At 37.1% G+C, this 17,367-nt stretch overlaps 1 protein-coding gene and 1 non-coding gene across 4 annotated transcripts in view; both read left to right on the top strand.

Moving 5' to 3' along the window:
• SLC36A4 (solute carrier family 36 member 4) overlaps window positions 1-17,367 on the top strand; it is a 114,603-nt gene that overhangs the window by 32,679 nt on the left and 64,557 nt on the right. For all 3 annotated transcript variants that reach the window (XR_011091916.1, XM_068669155.1, XM_068669169.1), the window contains 2 exons: window positions 6,612-6,781; window positions 12,251-12,420. Coding sequence is in view for 2 of the 3 variants with exons in the window: in XM_068669155.1 (XP_068525256.1) it covers window positions 6,612-6,781; window positions 12,251-12,420 (340 nt within the window). In the remaining variant the exon portion in view is untranslated. The remainder of the gene's footprint in view (window positions 1-6,611; window positions 6,782-12,250; window positions 12,421-17,367) is intronic.
• On the top strand, window positions 7,890-7,979 carry TRNAY-GUA (transfer RNA tyrosine (anticodon GUA)). Its single transcript is given in 2 exon segments — window positions 7,890-7,926; window positions 7,944-7,979. It is a non-coding gene; the product is annotated as a tRNA-Tyr (tRNA).

Raw genomic sequence — 17,367 nt, 5'->3', positions numbered from 1 at the left:
TTCTATTTGACTTTCTTATTCGAGGTATAAAAATCAGATCCAAAAGTGGAAGTGATATTTTAATACAAGCTTTGGGGGAAGGAGGATAAATTAGATACATCAGGTTTTAAGAAGGTGTATAATTTGTCTTCTGTATTGCATATAAACTTGCTCAGTTAAGTAAAATCATAGGATTCAGTACATTCATTTTTCCTGTTGAGTGCTGCAGACTGATTAGGCTAGCAGAGAGAAAATGTTACTTAACATTAACTTAACATTAACATAACTTAACAATTACTTAACATTAATTTCAGGTTTGTAATGTAAGGCTTCTGATATTTTAGCCTTTTTCTTGAAGACATCTATTAAAACCACTTTTAAACTTGGATATCAGAGCTTTGCAGTAGGAGGTAGGGTTGTGTTTGTATACCAAAAGACAGGCTCTAGAATCCCATTAGGCAGCATCTAACCAATTCCAGGAGATTTGAAGTGAGAAAACTAAGTGGATTATCATTTTAAAAATGTCGCTATTTGGACTTTGAATGTGATGCAGAGGAGCTTGTTAGGCCTGTGGCTTTGAGATAAAAGCATCTCATTGTCAAAAATTCTTTTTCCAGATTATTATTCTTTTAAAAAGTTAATGAAATCTAATGATACTGTTCTGTGGTCATTAAGACCAGGATGCTTTTGACAGAAACAGACATTTAATGGGTAACATGACATCATCTAAATCTACTTGGGGCATCTCTAGATTGGGGTGCATAAATTTAATTGCTGTTCTTTTGAGACATTTGAGATGCAAAGGCTGTATCATCAGAGGATGTTTTTACATTTGGGCACCCAAATGTAGGCAACTGGATTTGTTGACTGTGAAAATGACCTACTTGTAAATTTACACGGTAATTCTGGTCTTTAAATGTCAGTGAGAGGTATGTATGCCTCCTGCTCCTGCGTGGGCTCCTCTCCACGGGCTGCAGCTCCGGCCCGGGGCCTGCTCCTGCGGGGGCTCTCCATGGGCTGCAGCCTCCTCCGGGCCACATCCACCTGCTCCACTGGGGGCTCCTCCATGGGCTGCAGGGTGGAGATCTGCTCTGTACATATAACAATAAATAAAAATGAAGTTAAAAACAACAGTTAAAAAAAAAAAAAGTATGTGATTTTACTATATGGCTCATAACATGCGGTTTTGTCAAAGTATTTCTAAATTCAGTGATCTTCTTGAATGTTCACTGAAGAATAGAGCCCTAATCATCCACTGTTGAACACTGTCATGCTTTGGCATTGGCTCTCTAATAAACTTTATGCCTTAAAAGTTACATACTGGGAGAGGAGATTTGTCAGGAGCAGTAGAAGAAAATTGTAAGGGAAATAGGGGATGTGGAAAAGAAAAGTGTCATAGGGCCGAAGGCATTTGAAAATTATACTAGAAAGTTGAGTGTTGTATATTCCTAAACTTGTATTTGAGCTGTTTCAATGCTTCACAGAAAAAAACAGCTAAGTAGTTTAGATGTCAAGGTGCTGTGCCATCATTTCAAGTGGAGGCGTATGATGCTCTCTGTTCTTCTGAGAAAAAAAAAAAAAAAAGGGTCGGTGTCTTCTCTTCCTTCTCCTATTTCAGGTGGATTGATTTTTCAGAATAGGATCATTACTCCTTTTGATGATTATCATGTTAAAATGTCAGGTGTGATTCACAAAAACGTTTATATTGCTAGGGCTTCTGTGCTGGGGTCCTGTCAGTTTTTAACTGTCTCAATCCTGGAGCCTGCACAGCTGTTTTTCATGCTCATTATCCCTTTTTACCTGAAATACTTATTCAAAAAATATAAAGGAGGAGGATTGCTTCATTCTTGTCATTTTAGTGGCAATTTGTGAATGAAGGGAAGATGAGCATATATATTTAAACATTGAGCACATCTGTTACTGAGTTATCCATTAAAAGATTAGTTTTCAGCTGCAGTGACAATTCAATCAATCTGCTTATCTGCAGGCTGAATTATCTTGTGCTTGTAATTTTGGGTCTGGCAATAAAAAATGTATAGTAGATATTTCTAATTAGAATTTAACAGTCCCCTGGAGTTTACGTCTAAAAAGCAGTCTAATTGTAACCAGGATATTCAAGGCAAGTAATGAGGAGACAGCGTTGTTACTGGGGGGTGGTCCCAGGTACTGCAAGCAGCTTGAAATGAAAGGGGTGGTACTTTAAATGATTTGTGATGGCAGAGAAGCCAGGTTATTTCAAAGATTAGACTATGCTGCTTTGCCAGTGAATTACGGGTAGTTTTGAGTGGATTAAGGGGAGATGGATTTCTTCTAAACTTACTTTCTGTTAAATTCAGAAACCAAAGGTTGATGGTAACTGAAGGAATCAAGTATTAAGGTCTAAGGAAGGTGATAGTAGCAGCATGTGCCCATGTCTCAGAAATGATAGGAATATCTCACTGAAACAGGTGACAGAAAAAGATGGAAAATTTATCAGCTGAGGAGAGAGAAAAATGATGGAAAAAAAAGAATTTTTGAAAATGATCAGGTTTTGGTTTAAAAACTAATTTCATAGGTGTTCAGAGCTATGACAGAGAACTAGTGTGGACTGGGGGAGAAAGAGCGTGAAGGAAGCAGACAGAGCGTGGAAATCATAAGCAGAGAAAAATCCGCTCAAAATAAATCCCCCAAACTCTGAAACTTAACTCTTCTTCTGGACCTCACAGTTCTGTGTTGTGCCTCTGGTGACCTTGCTTGGGAGAGAACATTATTCACCGCAGTGATCCCTCAACGTAATATTTCACATCACTAGGTTGTGCAGTGGTTATATATTTGGTGATTTTTTATAGGTCTGAAGAGTGGAAGGCATTGCACTAGGCTAATGATGCTGCCTGATAGAGCTGAGGTGGTTGTTTGAATGAGCAAAGAGCAGCATCGAAATCTTGGTGTGAGATACTGGATTAATGCAACATCTCTCTTGAGAGAATATGTTCCAATGCCAGTCTTGGACAGAATTTTGGAGGTGTGTTTGTGTTCTTTCAAAGACATTCAATCATCTAATTAGGCTTTTAGCTCATTAAGAAAATATTTTAAAATAATTCAAGAATTAGATTAATTTCTGGCTCCAGAAAAAAAGGACAAGAAAAGTGTTCAGCTTTGGTGGTCCAAAAAGAAAGCAAAAAAAAACCTGGAAAGCATTTACAAACAGAGCCATACCTCTACTGCTGTTAGTTAAAAGGTTAGGCTACATGAAGTCATTGCAACTGGGGCTATACAGGTACTGAAAGGAAATTTGGAATGAAAAATCTCTCCAGCAGCTGCCCAACAGTGGCGTAGAAAGAACAAGCCCTAGCTCATGTCACACCTCCTTCAGCTTCTGCCTGCTTTGGAATCACTTCATGCACCTTCCTCACGCTCTTTTCTCTGGACAGGGAATGGAAGATATTCTACAATTTAATGTCAAGTACTATATATGTGTGAAATGTTATTACTGATGATAGTTATTAAAATCTGTTGTCTTGGACTGCTCAGTCGTATAAACGTCTTTTTTCTTTTAATGTTCTTCATAATGGCCATAGCCAGCGATTGCCATAAACATACAGAATCACAGAATTTCTAGGTTGGAAGAGACCTCAAGATCATCGAGTCCAACCTCTGACCTAACACTAACAGTCCCCACTAAACCATATCCCTAAGCTCTACATCTAAACGTCTTTTAAAGACTTCAGGGATGGTGACTCCACCACTTCCCTGGGCAGCCTGTTCCAGTGCCTAACAACCCTTTCAGTAAAGAAATTCTTCCTAAGATCCAACCTAAAACTCCCCTGGTGCAACTTAAGCCCATTCCCCCTCGTCCTGTCACCAGGCACGTGGGAGAACAGGCCAACCCCCACCTCGCTACAGCCTCCTTTAATGTACTTATACAGAGCAATAAGGTCACCCCTGAGCCTCCTCTTCTCTAGGCTGAACAAGCCCAGCTCCTTCAGCCGCTCCTCATAGGACTTGTTCTCCAGGCCCCTCACCAGCTTCAATATTATGGTATTGAATTGAAGGTGTAGCCAAAAAGTAAGAAGTTTCTTTCTCTCCTATATTTTTCTTATGAGTAGTCTGCCAAAAAATCAGCATGGCTTTTTTTTTTTTTTTTTGGTCTAAAGGAAGGCATCATAATGAACACTCCAGTGGTGCCAGTAAAAGGTCTTTGATTTGAGCTCCCTCTGACAGTGAAGCCACAGGATTTTTTTTTTCCCCCCATTAGTGGTCTCCTACAGATTGCTTTTGCTGCCCTTCCTGCCAGCAGTCCTGGTGGGAAACCACCAGGTTTTTCATGCCTGGCATATGTATGGGAGTTCAGTGCCCTCCTGCCAGGAACATAGGAAACGAATGCTGAAGCCCCTGGAAATTAAATCTCAGGGCCTGAGAACTTATTAAGAGTCTCCTCATATCTGTAAGCTGGGCAAGGATTTACCATTAAAGCCCTTCAGGGATGATGTAGCTTGGAATAAAGTCTGACTGTAACAATTTATGCTATTGGGACTTCTGGAAGCTGTAGGACATGGCAGAACTTAGGCAGAAAATATTTATAAATTGCATTTATAACCACCAGAGAATTAACAGGTATGCACCAAACGAGATTTTTTACTACTTGTTCAGGCCCAATGCTGCCTGTTGATTCTTTGTTTCAGAATGTTTTGTAGCAAGTCAAGAACGCGAAATTTCCAAATTTAGGGGAAATTTCCTGTAATTTAAATTCTTCAAAGTTCTTAATAAGGTGATATGCTAGAACAATCTAATCCCAACTGAGGACAAAAGAACTTGTCTGTCCTACCTGGCAGTAAATTTAATACTTATAGCCACATCTCCTTTTGTGTTTTTCCTGCTGCACACCACTGTAATTTACAGTGCAAGCACATCCTGCTTACTGGAGGAGAAACTTCAGCAGTGGAAGCTCTGAATTATAAAGAAGATTCTCAGTTAAGGTGTTTTAATTAAGTGAGGATGAACAGAAAATTTGGAAATGCCTCCAAATGGGCATCTTTTTAGAGATGTGTTTGTTCCTGAATAAAATGACTTCTTCAGTTTATGACTTCGAGTTTATGAGAAATATAGGATGAGAACATATAGGATGGAAAAGCAGTGGTGATACTCAGTGATCGGTCAGGAAGCGTCAATGGGTGAACATGAGGAATGGATTGCCCTGGAGCAATATGGGGGTAATTCAAATATATATATATATATTATATTATATATAATATATTATATATAATATAATATAATATATATATATCATTATATATATATATATATAATATTATATATATTATAATTATATTATTTATATATATATAAATATATATATATATATATAATTTGTTTTTTAATTAGTGGATGAAACTTGCTATTTTTTAAATTATTTATTAAATTGGAAACAGTAAAGATTCAGTCATTTCAAAAGCAGTTTGGGGTGAAATGGAGAGTAGTATTTATAGGGCAGCCCTGTTGCACTGAAACTGTTTTGTCTGTATTAAATCTCACTTCAGTGGAAGCCAGAGGTGAAAAGCTAGTTTCATTACAGTGCCATACTGTTCACAGGATATAAGCTATATGTCTACTTAAAGATAAGCTGAACTGCAGTCTTAATTTCACTGCCTATACCAACTAGATCTTCATTACCAAGCTTTATTACAGAAGCTTAGATGTTTTACTCACATGCAGACGTAGAGGATTAGGTGTTGTATTCTGGGACTGTATCCCATATTAACTGGTTGAGATGAGTGTATGGTTCTGAATGACATGGGGAAGGTGTGCTTGTCTAGGAAGGTCTGCATACCTTCGGTCTGCATCTTCATTAAGACATTAAAGCCTCCGTTACATTGATGAAACTCAAGGTGAGAGCAGCAGCACTATTTGCTTCTTATTGTGGCCTTGCTGCTTGGATTTCCTGCCCTGTCTTGAAATTCTGTGTTGGTGGCTACAAGGTTATGTTGGAGCTTACTACACACATTTTTCTATGCCCTTTATAATACATGTAAAAGGAATTTCTCCAACAAGAGGCACACAGAAATGGTTGCAGTGCCTATTTCTTCGCTTTGAAGAAGATGGCTTGATGGTCTTGCTTGATGGCAAGAGCACTAAGAGCACAGTTCCATATTCTAGGAGCTCATGCACTCAAGCTTCTCCTCCAGGGAGAGCTAACTGCTCAGCATCAGCTTGTGTGTTAACCACCTGCATGATAGGTTTGTGATGGAGACTGACAGCACAGACCTTCCTAATAAAAACTGGGGAATTACTCTGGGATCCTGAGCATAATCCATTACAAAAACTTAATGGTACTCATATTGTGTATGTGTTTTCATCCAGGCACCATAAGTTTCTCTTGTTAGTTTTCCTAACCCATAAATACGGCTTCATATCTTCAAAACGATGCTGTTTTCCCACCATTTCTTGGTTGGTGCTCTTCAGTAATTGACTGAGCATTTCTATATGGCTTATAAAACACGGTGATCTTCCAGGCTGTAAAACATTATTGTAGAGTAATCTTATTTATTAATAACAACCCCTTAAAATTCAGAAATTAACTTTGAAAGGAAGAAGAAAAATATTCTTGTTCTGTACCATGAGGACATAAAATGTGACTGCTCTCCCTCTGTTTCCAGGTACTGCCATTGGAGAACAGAATGAAGGACACCACGCGGTTCCCACAGGCACTGAACATCGGCATGGGGATAGTTATGACCTTGTATATCTCACTAGCCACTCTGGGGTATCTGCGCTTTGGGGATGAAATCAAAGGCAGCATCACTTTAAACCTGCCACAAGATAAGTGGTAAGCGAGAATGTGACTTTCAAATCCTTAATCTAGAAGGCAAAATGAAAAATAATAAAAAAAAAAATTGCATGTGGTGAAGGGTTTATTCAATGCATCTCTGCTGCCCTGCTTAGCACTGATAGGTGCTTAGAGTTTTAAAATTACACTGTGTGTACTATCTCTGTGCCTTCCAAGGCTTAGCAGCGATCCTAGTCAGCAATTGCTCGCACATTAGAAGGAATTGAGAATGATCAGGTCAACGATCGTTGTAGCAGAGGATTCCATCTCCAGCAGGAGCTAGTTCCCAGGGTACAGAAGGATGATGCATACAGTTTGTATATACAGTATATTATATTTCTGAAACCAGCTAGTTTTAAAGTGGATATCCTTTTTTTAGAGGAATGACTGAGTTTAGAAGGCAAACAACTGGAATAGAAGACATCAAAACTGAACAGCTTCATAGTTTAGACACGAATTTGTGTATAAAGTATTAAAACAGCTTCCTATAAGGAAAATGAAGCTTATACTTGTCAGTGTCTTGGGGTTATAATTTTTATTTACCTTTTTTAAAAATGCTATGGGAGTTCTACATGTCACATGCTGAAGTGCTAAAGACTTCCATCTGCTTAGCATTTTTTGTTCTGTATCCATCTACAGATGCATGCGTATGGTAGGTATTAAAGTCACTGTGCTATTTTAGTATTTTTCAAAAGTTTTGTTCAATTGCCTGATTCCAGTAATAAATACGTGAAATGATAAGAAAATGTGTCTTGAAAGGTTTTTTTTTTTCAGTTTGCTAGGATTCCCATTAATAGTTTGTTTTGTGTTTGTTTGTTTGGGTTTTTGCTTTGTTTTGCTTGAGTTCTGTTTTTTTGAGGCATATTGCTTATAATACATATTTAATTGTGACCTTTCATTCAACATACATGCACATTAAAAAAAAAAAACACAGAAGTCTTCAAACACTTACTGCATCCCTTTATGTCTATGTGATGCATCTGAAAGGGAAAATACTTCCATTTATGATGTTACATGGTATTGCTCATTATTGATAAAATTAGTGAAAAGTTTGTTTTAAATGGTAGCTGTGGGTTCCTGTGTCACAGCCCGAGGCAGCAGGCAGGTCCCTTCGATAGCTCAGCTGGTAGAGCGGAGGACTGTAGAGGCACCGCCTGTGGGAATCCTTAGGTCGCTGGTTCGATTCCGGCTCGAAGGAGACATCATAATTTTAAAGGTTTGGACCTGGTGCTTAGGGACACGGTTTAGTGGGTGACATTGGTGGTAGGGGGATGGTTGGACCTGATGATCTTGGAGGTCATTTCCAACCCTAATGATTTGATGCTGCTAAAAGAGAAGAGGAATGCAGAATAAAGTTGCTCACCATCTTTCTCAGCTGCATTTTGTTGAGCTCATGCAAGCAGGGTGAGGTTTATTAGCTGCTGTGTAAATTCAAATATGAATTTTCAAAGAGCTGTTGGCTACAGTGCAGATGTGATGATAGGATGGCATTTATCCCGATGCCTTTATAGACCTAATGCAAAGAAAGGGATAATAAAAGAGATGGAAACTGGTGCTCTATAAGGTGGGGAATTGGCATTATAAGTTAATAACCTCAGAGCAGTTGCTCAGCACACATATGTAGAGATAACAAATAGTCTGTTTTCCTCTCGCTCTGGATGGGACCCCAGAGCCCCACCCAGAATTAGGAGCAGCAGCTCAGTGGTACACCCGTGGGTTATGCTGCACGATGCCATCTACAGCTTTGTGGTACTGAGGGTCTACTTGAAACAGTATTGCTGAGCAAATGTGTGCAATTAGCTGTGCTATCAAAACAAATTTCCAGTCAACTGTGTGTCAGTATTTTGTTGTTTGTTCCTCACATAAAAAGCCAGTAAATGGCAGGATTGGATTAAAGAAATGCAAGGAGCAGACAAGTTTTCATAGGAAAGTGATTGTGCAAGAGAGCCTGGGATGTAGCTGAGCAATGAAATTTGGCTTCTGTGTTTAATTCCAGATGGACAATCCCTGTTTTACTAATAAGTCTTTCCTGATAAAGAAAAATAAAATTCTGCTGCTGTGCTTTTTTTTTCTGCTTTTTTTTTTTTTTTTTCCATAAAAGAATTGATCAGAAGGCATGTACAGGCCCTGGACCAGTTAAGTCCTTAAGTTTCATTTAAATAGAGGACTGCTCCTCCTGCAAAAATAATAAAGTCAGAGCCTTGGGATAAGAGATTTGCTCCAGTTCTAATTTAGAAAGTGTTTTGCTGAACAAACTGTTGGTTAGCATAATATCTTAATTAGAATATGTTGAAAATTGGCTTTATGAAAAGAGAGTAGTTTTCAACTCTTTTTTTTTTTTTCTCCTCATCTTTAACAACAATGACTTTATCAATGCATTCTATTTTACTACATCAAATATTTTTTCTTTCTTGCATCCAGTTATTTATCTGGTTTGTAACATATTTTTAATAGTTTTGCATATCCTTATAATTATGCAGAGGACCTAGTTTCCAATTTTCATGTTACGAGGTTCAACAAAATCTAAAATGTAGACTTAGGAGGAGAGGACCTTTTTTTTTTTAACTTCTTCTAGCACATATAAATGATTTAAAAATTGTAAAGGAGCTATCTTTTCCTGATTGGAATATAATAGCAAATTATCAGGGAGGTCAATTTAATAATGTAAACAAAGATTTCTTAATTTGAGCCTTAATTTGAATCTTTGTAGAGCTAAAAAATTAGTGTCATGGAATCACTTGCTTTGAACTACAGTGTTTTAAAGCTTTGAATCCTGTATTTGAATTTCTATCGTTATTATTATTATTATTGTAAAGTTTTGGGGTGATGTGAAGCCTGAAGATTAAAGGCTAGTTGTTTATTTTTTATTGTTAACTGGCCAATATTCATCCAAGCTTATGGAATCTGGACAGTGAGGCAGAGCTGATAGAAAAGTGCCTCTGTTTTGTCCTTTAAATTACTTAGAGCTGCTGAGCAACCAAAAAGAAGTGAATTACAAAAGCAGTGGCTCCTAAATTATCTATATTGCTTTATATGGGAACTTAATGGTGCAATAGTTTTTTCAATCCATTTTGAATATACCTTTGGGACTTTATGGAGCTGTGTACAGTGATGGTCAAATTTTTGGTACAAATAGTGCAGGACCTGTTAGTCAAGATAATGTGTATTTTTCTTCTTTCCTTTATTTTTTTTAATTAATATTTTTCCTCTTTTAATTGCTTCTCTATTTTTGTTCAGCTAATTTAAAAAGAACCTTTTATTTTTTTTTATTTTTTTTTCTTGTTAGAAGTCTTTTGGTATTGTCAAAAATCAAACGAAAACTAGACCTCTCCTGTAGGTGTGAGGGGAGAAGCACAGAGATTGGGGCTGTCAGAGCTATTAAAGCTCATCAGCTGCATTCCTTGCTCAAAACCATGCCAGTGTACCAAAAGCATTCCTGTGTTTAGCACATACGTTAAAATGCTGAATGATGGAGACTGTAACCCTGCAGGTAGTCATCTGTGACAGCATTTCGCTGTTCTCTTTGAAGGCCATTTCCAATACTGAACTAAGCCTCACTTGCTGCTATTTAATCCTGCTATTATTTCTTTTGTTTGGACATGGAGGACAGTGTGCCAACCTTGTAAAACAATCTTTTAAGTATCTGAAGATCTTTGTTATAACTTCCCTCAGTGTCACCTTTTCTAGACTAAACACTCCTCATCTACAAACTTTCCCAATAGGTCATGTTCTCTAAACCTTTGCTTAGTCTCATTATTGTTCTCAAATACTCTACATATTTTTAAGTGAGTTTTTATCAAACCAGGACTTTCTAAGTGCTGAACATTTCACATGTATTTTGGGTATTATTCCTTACAAACATTATGAGATATTGTGAATAAGGTGAATATAACAGCAGCATTGTTTGTTATCCACCCACCTTTTCTGAAGGTTTCATTTCAATTTAAGTATAAAGACTTACACATCTCCTTGTGGCATCAATCTTTTTTTTTTTTCTTCAGACTTTTTCTCCGATTTTTGAAGGTCATTCTGAATTTGAAGCCCATCTGTTCATAGGTGTGCTGACAGCTGTGTATGGTTACTACCCAGAGATGTGTGATACATACTCTTTATTATGAGTTTCATTAATAAAAAAGTTGATTAGTAACAACTGCAATGCAGATCTGGGAGGAGAAACTTTGCAGTTTTCCACTTCTGATACTGAACCTCATATTATAGCTTAGAACAAGCTCTAATTACATCAAAGAGATGCAGTTACCTTGCATAGGGCTCACTGTATACGTATAAGGTGTTGGTTGCCAGTCCCAGTAAAGTTAATTTTATTAATGCTTGCAAGGTTCCTGATTAGTTATTGGGTTTGCAGACAGGTTAGAATACAAATCTCTAGGTCACAAGGTACCTTGGGAGATTTTATTTTATTTTATTTATTTATTTATTTATTATTTTTTATTTTTTTATTTTTAAAATTTTTTATTTTATTTTATTTTATTTTATTTATTTTTTATTTTTTTAATTTTATTTTTATTTTTTTATTTTATTTTATTTTTTATTTTTTATTTATTTTTTATTAAAAAAATAAAACACTTAATTTGATCAAACTAATTTTCATTTCCATAGTAACATATACTGTCAATCCACTACTGGCATAGGTTTGGCACAGCTTGGAGCAGTAGAACTTGGTACTCCTTTGTGTTGCTATAAACCCTATGAAATCCTGTAACAGATGATACTCTGATACAGAACTGTTTTTTTTCCTACATTATTGACTCTCAGTATCAGGGCCATTTCTTACACTTGCACCAACTCATAATATATGACACAATACTAAGCCAAACTTCCTCAGTGTTATTTCTCTTTTCTTCCATGGCACGATAATTTAATAGTGTTCTGTATCTACTGTGTTTGAAGAGGAGGTTGTAGACAACAAGAAAATTACATTTACAGATATTTTCCAGCTTTAGAAGGTACTTCTTCAAATCTTAATAAGTAACATTTCCTGAGATGTCCTCTCTCCAGTGTGAAAAGTCTTTTTAGAAACAATCTGTCTACAACTTCCATCTGTTTGGAGGGGGTTGTTTTATTTGTCGTGTATTTTTTTGATATATACTTTGAGAAAAAAGCTACCATCATTAGTCAAGAATAGCCCTGGGGAAGTAAATTATAGTCACTTTACCTGTGCTTTTAGTTAACAACTTAACAACTGTGGAGACTTTTTTTGTAAAACTTACAGAGAAGAGAAAAAAAATCATTGAGTGCATTTTGTTAGGCCTTAAAGCTTGTTAAATATACGGAACTTAGATATGAGATAAAGAATCTGGATGTAATTGAAAATATGAGGGTTTACTTACTTAACTATTAATGAATTCTCAAATTCATATGTTAGAAAATTACCTAAAAGAAAAAAAAAAGTGAGATATTTTTAATGAAGAATTTTCAACTTACCTGAATGTGTGTAAATGTTTTGAACAGGTTGTATCAGTCTGTAAAAATTCTGTACTCCTTCGGGATTTTTGTGACCTATTCGATCCAGTACTACGTTCCTGCAGAGATCCTCATTCCAACCATCACCTCCAAAGTGGAACAGAAGTGGAAGTTACCCTGTGAACTTGCGGTGAGAACACTATTAGTCTGCTCAACCTGTAAGTATGTACAGAACACCCCTAAAAAGCTTGCTATTGTGTGTTGCTGAGGCCTGCTTGTTTTTTACATGTTTTGCTGGAGGCTAGCATACATGATTTTTTTTTAATGATTCAGTATGTTTTGATTTTCATGAACTTGTGAATCTAATGGTGTATTATATTTTAAGCACATTTTTCTTAGTAGGTGTGACATATCTTCCATCAATAATACTCTGCCAATAATTGTTGCCAGTAGGAAAATATTTGGTTCCTTAGACAACAGAATTATTCAATGCTGCCCAGTATGTTAACCACTGCTTAGTGTTCACCAAAAGAACTGAATGAAAATCTGTATTTGCCTTTTCCATCAATATTTTCTCCCCTGAAAAAAAATGATTTAGCATTTTTTGCTTAACTGTAGCTTTTGATTCTTTTTGAAACAAGCATCTGGTTTTAGTAAAAATGGTTGAGTCATGAACTTTTACTGCAAACAATTTTTTATAACACTTCTGAGAAAAGCTTCAAATGTTATTCAGCACTTTTGATGAGGGCTGTAGAGAACTAACTTCCTCCTCAGTTCATCATCTTCAGGAAGGTTGACATGAATGAGACCGTGCTCACCATTCATGCTCACCATGGCTACTGCTGTCTCCAGTGTTTAGACTAGGTGTGAGAGAAGCCCAGGTGCATCAGGAGGGATGGGAAGAAGTAGAAAGAAGTAACAGACACTGAGGGCAGAGATGCAAAACTACTTTAGAGCACTGTCATTGAAAGTAACTGGCCCTCCATGAACTCTGATCAAATATCTGTACTTGCCTGTGCTAGTTTATGGGCACAGGGCAGCACACCACAGGCTTAATCCTGAGGCTGACAAAACAGAAAAAGGTTTTCTTTGTGAGCAGCACATACAAAATCACATAAAGAAATGTTGACATGAAATAGCAATATGAATTTCTTTGAAATGTTATTCTAAAGAAATATTTTCCAAGTTAATTATTGAGCTCTGTTATTAATGCATAATCTGGGAAGGCAAAACTGGGGAACAATCTTAAAGAAAAGGAAGTAAAAAAAGAAAATGAATTCACTTTAAAATCTGGAAGAGGACTCTGTGAAAGGTGAGAAGAAATAGAAGCAAATAAGCATGGGGTAAACTTATGAGCTAGACTTGAAAATTGAGTGGTTGCCTTTGGTTATAATTAACTACAGTTGGGTGAATCGTGACAGGAAGAATCCAATAAAGCATGGATTGTGGTGGGTCCCTTTCTCCCAGAAGTATGTAGGTATCTATTCTTTTTCTCTTCTTATTTTTATTTTCAGATAATTGTCCATTGTGATTTTTTCAGGTACTTGATTGTTTCATTACAAGGCAGCAGCTAATAGTCTTTCTTTTTTGAGATCAAAATGAATACTTTAAAATGATTTAATATAATGTGGGTGCTATATCTTTATTTCTTTAAAAAAAAAAAAAAAGTATGCAAAATTGGACCCAATTTGTGTAATTGAAACTTACCTGTGATGCCATTCTGTAAAATGGACCTGCTACAGATGTTACTGGGATATCTGAAAGTATTGAATTGTTTACTGCAAGGCACAGAAATGTACAACTGAAAGCTTACTCTTACACGTTTAATATTTACCAGGCTGTTGTAGGGTCTGTTGTGTTTATCCTAGCTGGCATTTCATTTTTTGCCAAGTGGTTTATACAGATTCTACTATTCTGTTTCCCCCAACAACATTGTGTGTAAGCTCTCGTGCTTACACTCCCCTTCTGCTTCCCATTTCTTTCTGAATTTCATTTTCATTGAATTCTGGTTATAAACCAAAACTGATTTAAATAATGCTTCACTTTCACTAAATGCAGAACATGGTTCCTAATAAGGTTCAGGAAGTGTTTCTTTATTTAAAAAGCAAACAAACAAAAACCTCTTTGAAATTGAATTTTAGAAGAGATACATCAATTTCATATAGGTGACAGAAGATGTTGTAATGTCTGGACCATTCAGAGGTCGTGCACTGATGAAAGGGACTCTGCCTGCTGAAAATATACAAATATATTTCTAAATAGAGAAACTGTAGCTGCATTACTAATAACACACTAGCCTATAAAGAGAAGATTTGAAAAATCAGTTGATATTTATTGCTAATTTTTTTTTTGAGGGGGGCTGCATTTTTCAAATAAAAATCAGTGAGGTCATGGTTTTATTATTGCAGTATGTCATAACATTTTCTAGGAAAAATCATACTCTGAAGGTTTTTTTCTTTGTTCTGGTAAGGTTTATTAGAAAGAAAGGACTTGACAAATTGCTAGAGAGGCAGTGTGCATCCAAAAATTTTCCTTTTGCTTATGGTTTTCCATTATTTAGTTGATCACTTCTTGACACCTAGTACTGCAGGAGGATGGTCACAAACATGCTTTGTCTTTTTAGGTTTGTTCATTGTATTTCCTCTGCTCGTGCTTCAAAAAAGAGACCTTATCTGAAGTGTGCAACATACACTTTACCCCTAATGTGGCCCATCTGAACCAAACCTTCAAGCTTGGGACAGGGGAAGAATGCACCCAGCTGCTGGGAAGTGCCTGGCTGGGTTGGATGTCGGTCACTCTGGGAGCAGGTCAGCCTTGCTCTTTGCAAACTGAGCAGCTCCTGATGAACAGTGAGATCACCTTGACAATCTTTCTAGACAGAATTGGTAATTAAAGCTGTTTAATAAAAGTCTTTTTTTTTTTTTTTCCGTTTCAGAAAGGAAGTTATAAATAGATTTAAAAACAATACTAACTGTAGCTATCTGAAATTTCAGATCTGTTCTTAGCAGCATTTTTGAGACTGACACTATTATTCAAGATAAAAGCAAATACTAAGGAGTATTTTTCCTGGAAGAGTGTCAAAGGCATACTTTTCCTTTGGTTAAAATCCCTTATTTTGCTTTTTGAATGATGACACAGTGAGTGCAAGCGACTTGACAGACCTTGTTCTCTACTGCTTTTGTCCTTTCTTCCAACTTAGTTTAGTGTGAAAATAGTATCTTTAGAATTGCATGGGTAAAAATGCAAGTCAGATACTTTTGAATTTAAATAATTTAAAGATTTCCACTTCATTTGATATTGAACCTTCTCTCCATTTCATTTGCAAGAGACGTACATCTCCTCCTTCACCGTGTATGCTGTCACAAGTTGAAGGATCACACCACGCTTCATAAATCATAATGCTAAGGTGCTCTTTTACAAACTCAAATGAGCACCTTGTGCATTGGCAGGCTCTGGAGGGATGAGCTAGACTTCAGGTGAAAGTCCTGAGTGGAGATGGAAACTAGATTTGGTCGCTGTTGAAAGCAGGTGAGAGCTGGGCGTGTGGATAGGTAAGCAGAAATATGACTGAAAGCTGGGCTATGCATCACTGCAGTGGGGTGAAGTTAGAAGTAAAGAACAAATACAAACAGAGGCAGTGGGATGAGAGCCCACACAGGACTGGAAAGCACTGAGAGCAAACAGGGGGGCACAGTGTTGTGTGGATTGTCCTCACCTCATGCCTGGTAGGTCATCATGTGCCTGAGGATCTCCAAAAGCTGCCTGCATTGCAGCCCCTGCCTGGAGACTGGCCAGCTGTTGTCCTTTGGTGAGTCAGTTCAGCTCATCCCTGATAGTTCAGGGACACTTCTTGTAAGACATAAAAGGACAGAAAATCTATCTGATCATGTTCGGATTGTACAACTGCACCCATCTAGTTTCAGGAGGTTCTGTTGCTGTTTCATTTGTATTTTTATTTGAAGTGTAAATGCTTTTTATTCATTTTTCTCTTTGAAATATTTGCTGGAATGGAACTTTTATAACATGAAAGTGCTCCTGGTGATTTTACATCTTTAAAATGCATCACGAAGATAGCTTGGGTCTGTGTTTGCTGTATCTGCTTGGATGAAAGTTGGGCTCCCTGCCCAAATCTTGCCATGGTTTGGCTGAGCTTCTTGTGTGATGGGATTGCTGCTACTGGACATTGGGATTGATTGTATGAGTGTGAAGCCTTTCCGTTTGTTTCTGAAAAATCTGGACTATCCTGGCTGAATTTTAAAAAGCTCTATAATTCCTTTTAGTATCTTTACATAGAGTTGTAAAAGTTTTGAGAGACCAGTTTGTCTGGAAGAACAAGACAAAAACCTTTTACCCAAATGAGTCCTGTGTAGAGAATGGCTTGAAATGAGTTGCTGTTATATCATGAAAGTATTTAACTCTTCCATTCTTACCTGGCGCTAAAATCATGGTAATTTTGGCAGGTGGGAAGTTTGGAGAAGTTTTGTGGAACCTTACCAGGAACCTTACGTTTCTCTTGTATTAATAACTAGAAAATAAGCTGAGCTCAGAGATGGGAGACCTTGAGATCATCTGCTTCAATTGCTAAGCATTAGGCAATATTGATGATAAGAGCATCAAACTTATTGATTTTAAAGACTTTTTTTGATACCGTCAAGACTTTTATTGATAACCTCTCTGTTGAAATTGTGATTAATAAATTTAGGATTGAGCAAACATATACTTTTTTGATGAATATAAATGTAAATTTGTTGCCTAATGTCTAGCAAAGTCTTAATTCTGTGTTACCTGGGAAGGGTATTAAAGATTAAACTGTGCTTGCTGGAGGTGCTGGAAGAATTGCAAAAAAATGAAGTATTGAGAAAATAGTTTTCATCTGGATCATAGTATTACAGAATATCCTGAGTTGGAAGAGACCCACAAGGATCATGGAGTCCAACTCCTGGCTCTACACAGCACCACCTGAAAATCAGACCATTTGCTCAGAACATTGTCCAAATGCTTCTTGAACTCCATCAGGCTCTGTGCAGTGACCACTGCCCTGCGGAGCCTGTCCCAGTGCCTGGCCACCCTCTTGGTTAAGAACCTTTTCCTAACATCCAGCCTGGCCCTCCCTTGTTGTAGTTTCATGTTGGTCCCTTGGTCAGTGGTGGCAGCAAATCCATGAA

The sequence above is a fragment of the Anas acuta genome, chromosome 1 (assembly GCF_963932015.1).
Source record: "Anas acuta chromosome 1, bAnaAcu1.1, whole genome shotgun sequence".
Lineage (NCBI taxonomy): Eukaryota > Metazoa > Chordata > Aves > Anseriformes > Anatidae > Anas > Anas acuta.
The sequence above is the reverse complement of the archived record's forward strand: the minus strand, read 5'-3'. Positions and strand labels throughout refer to the sequence as shown.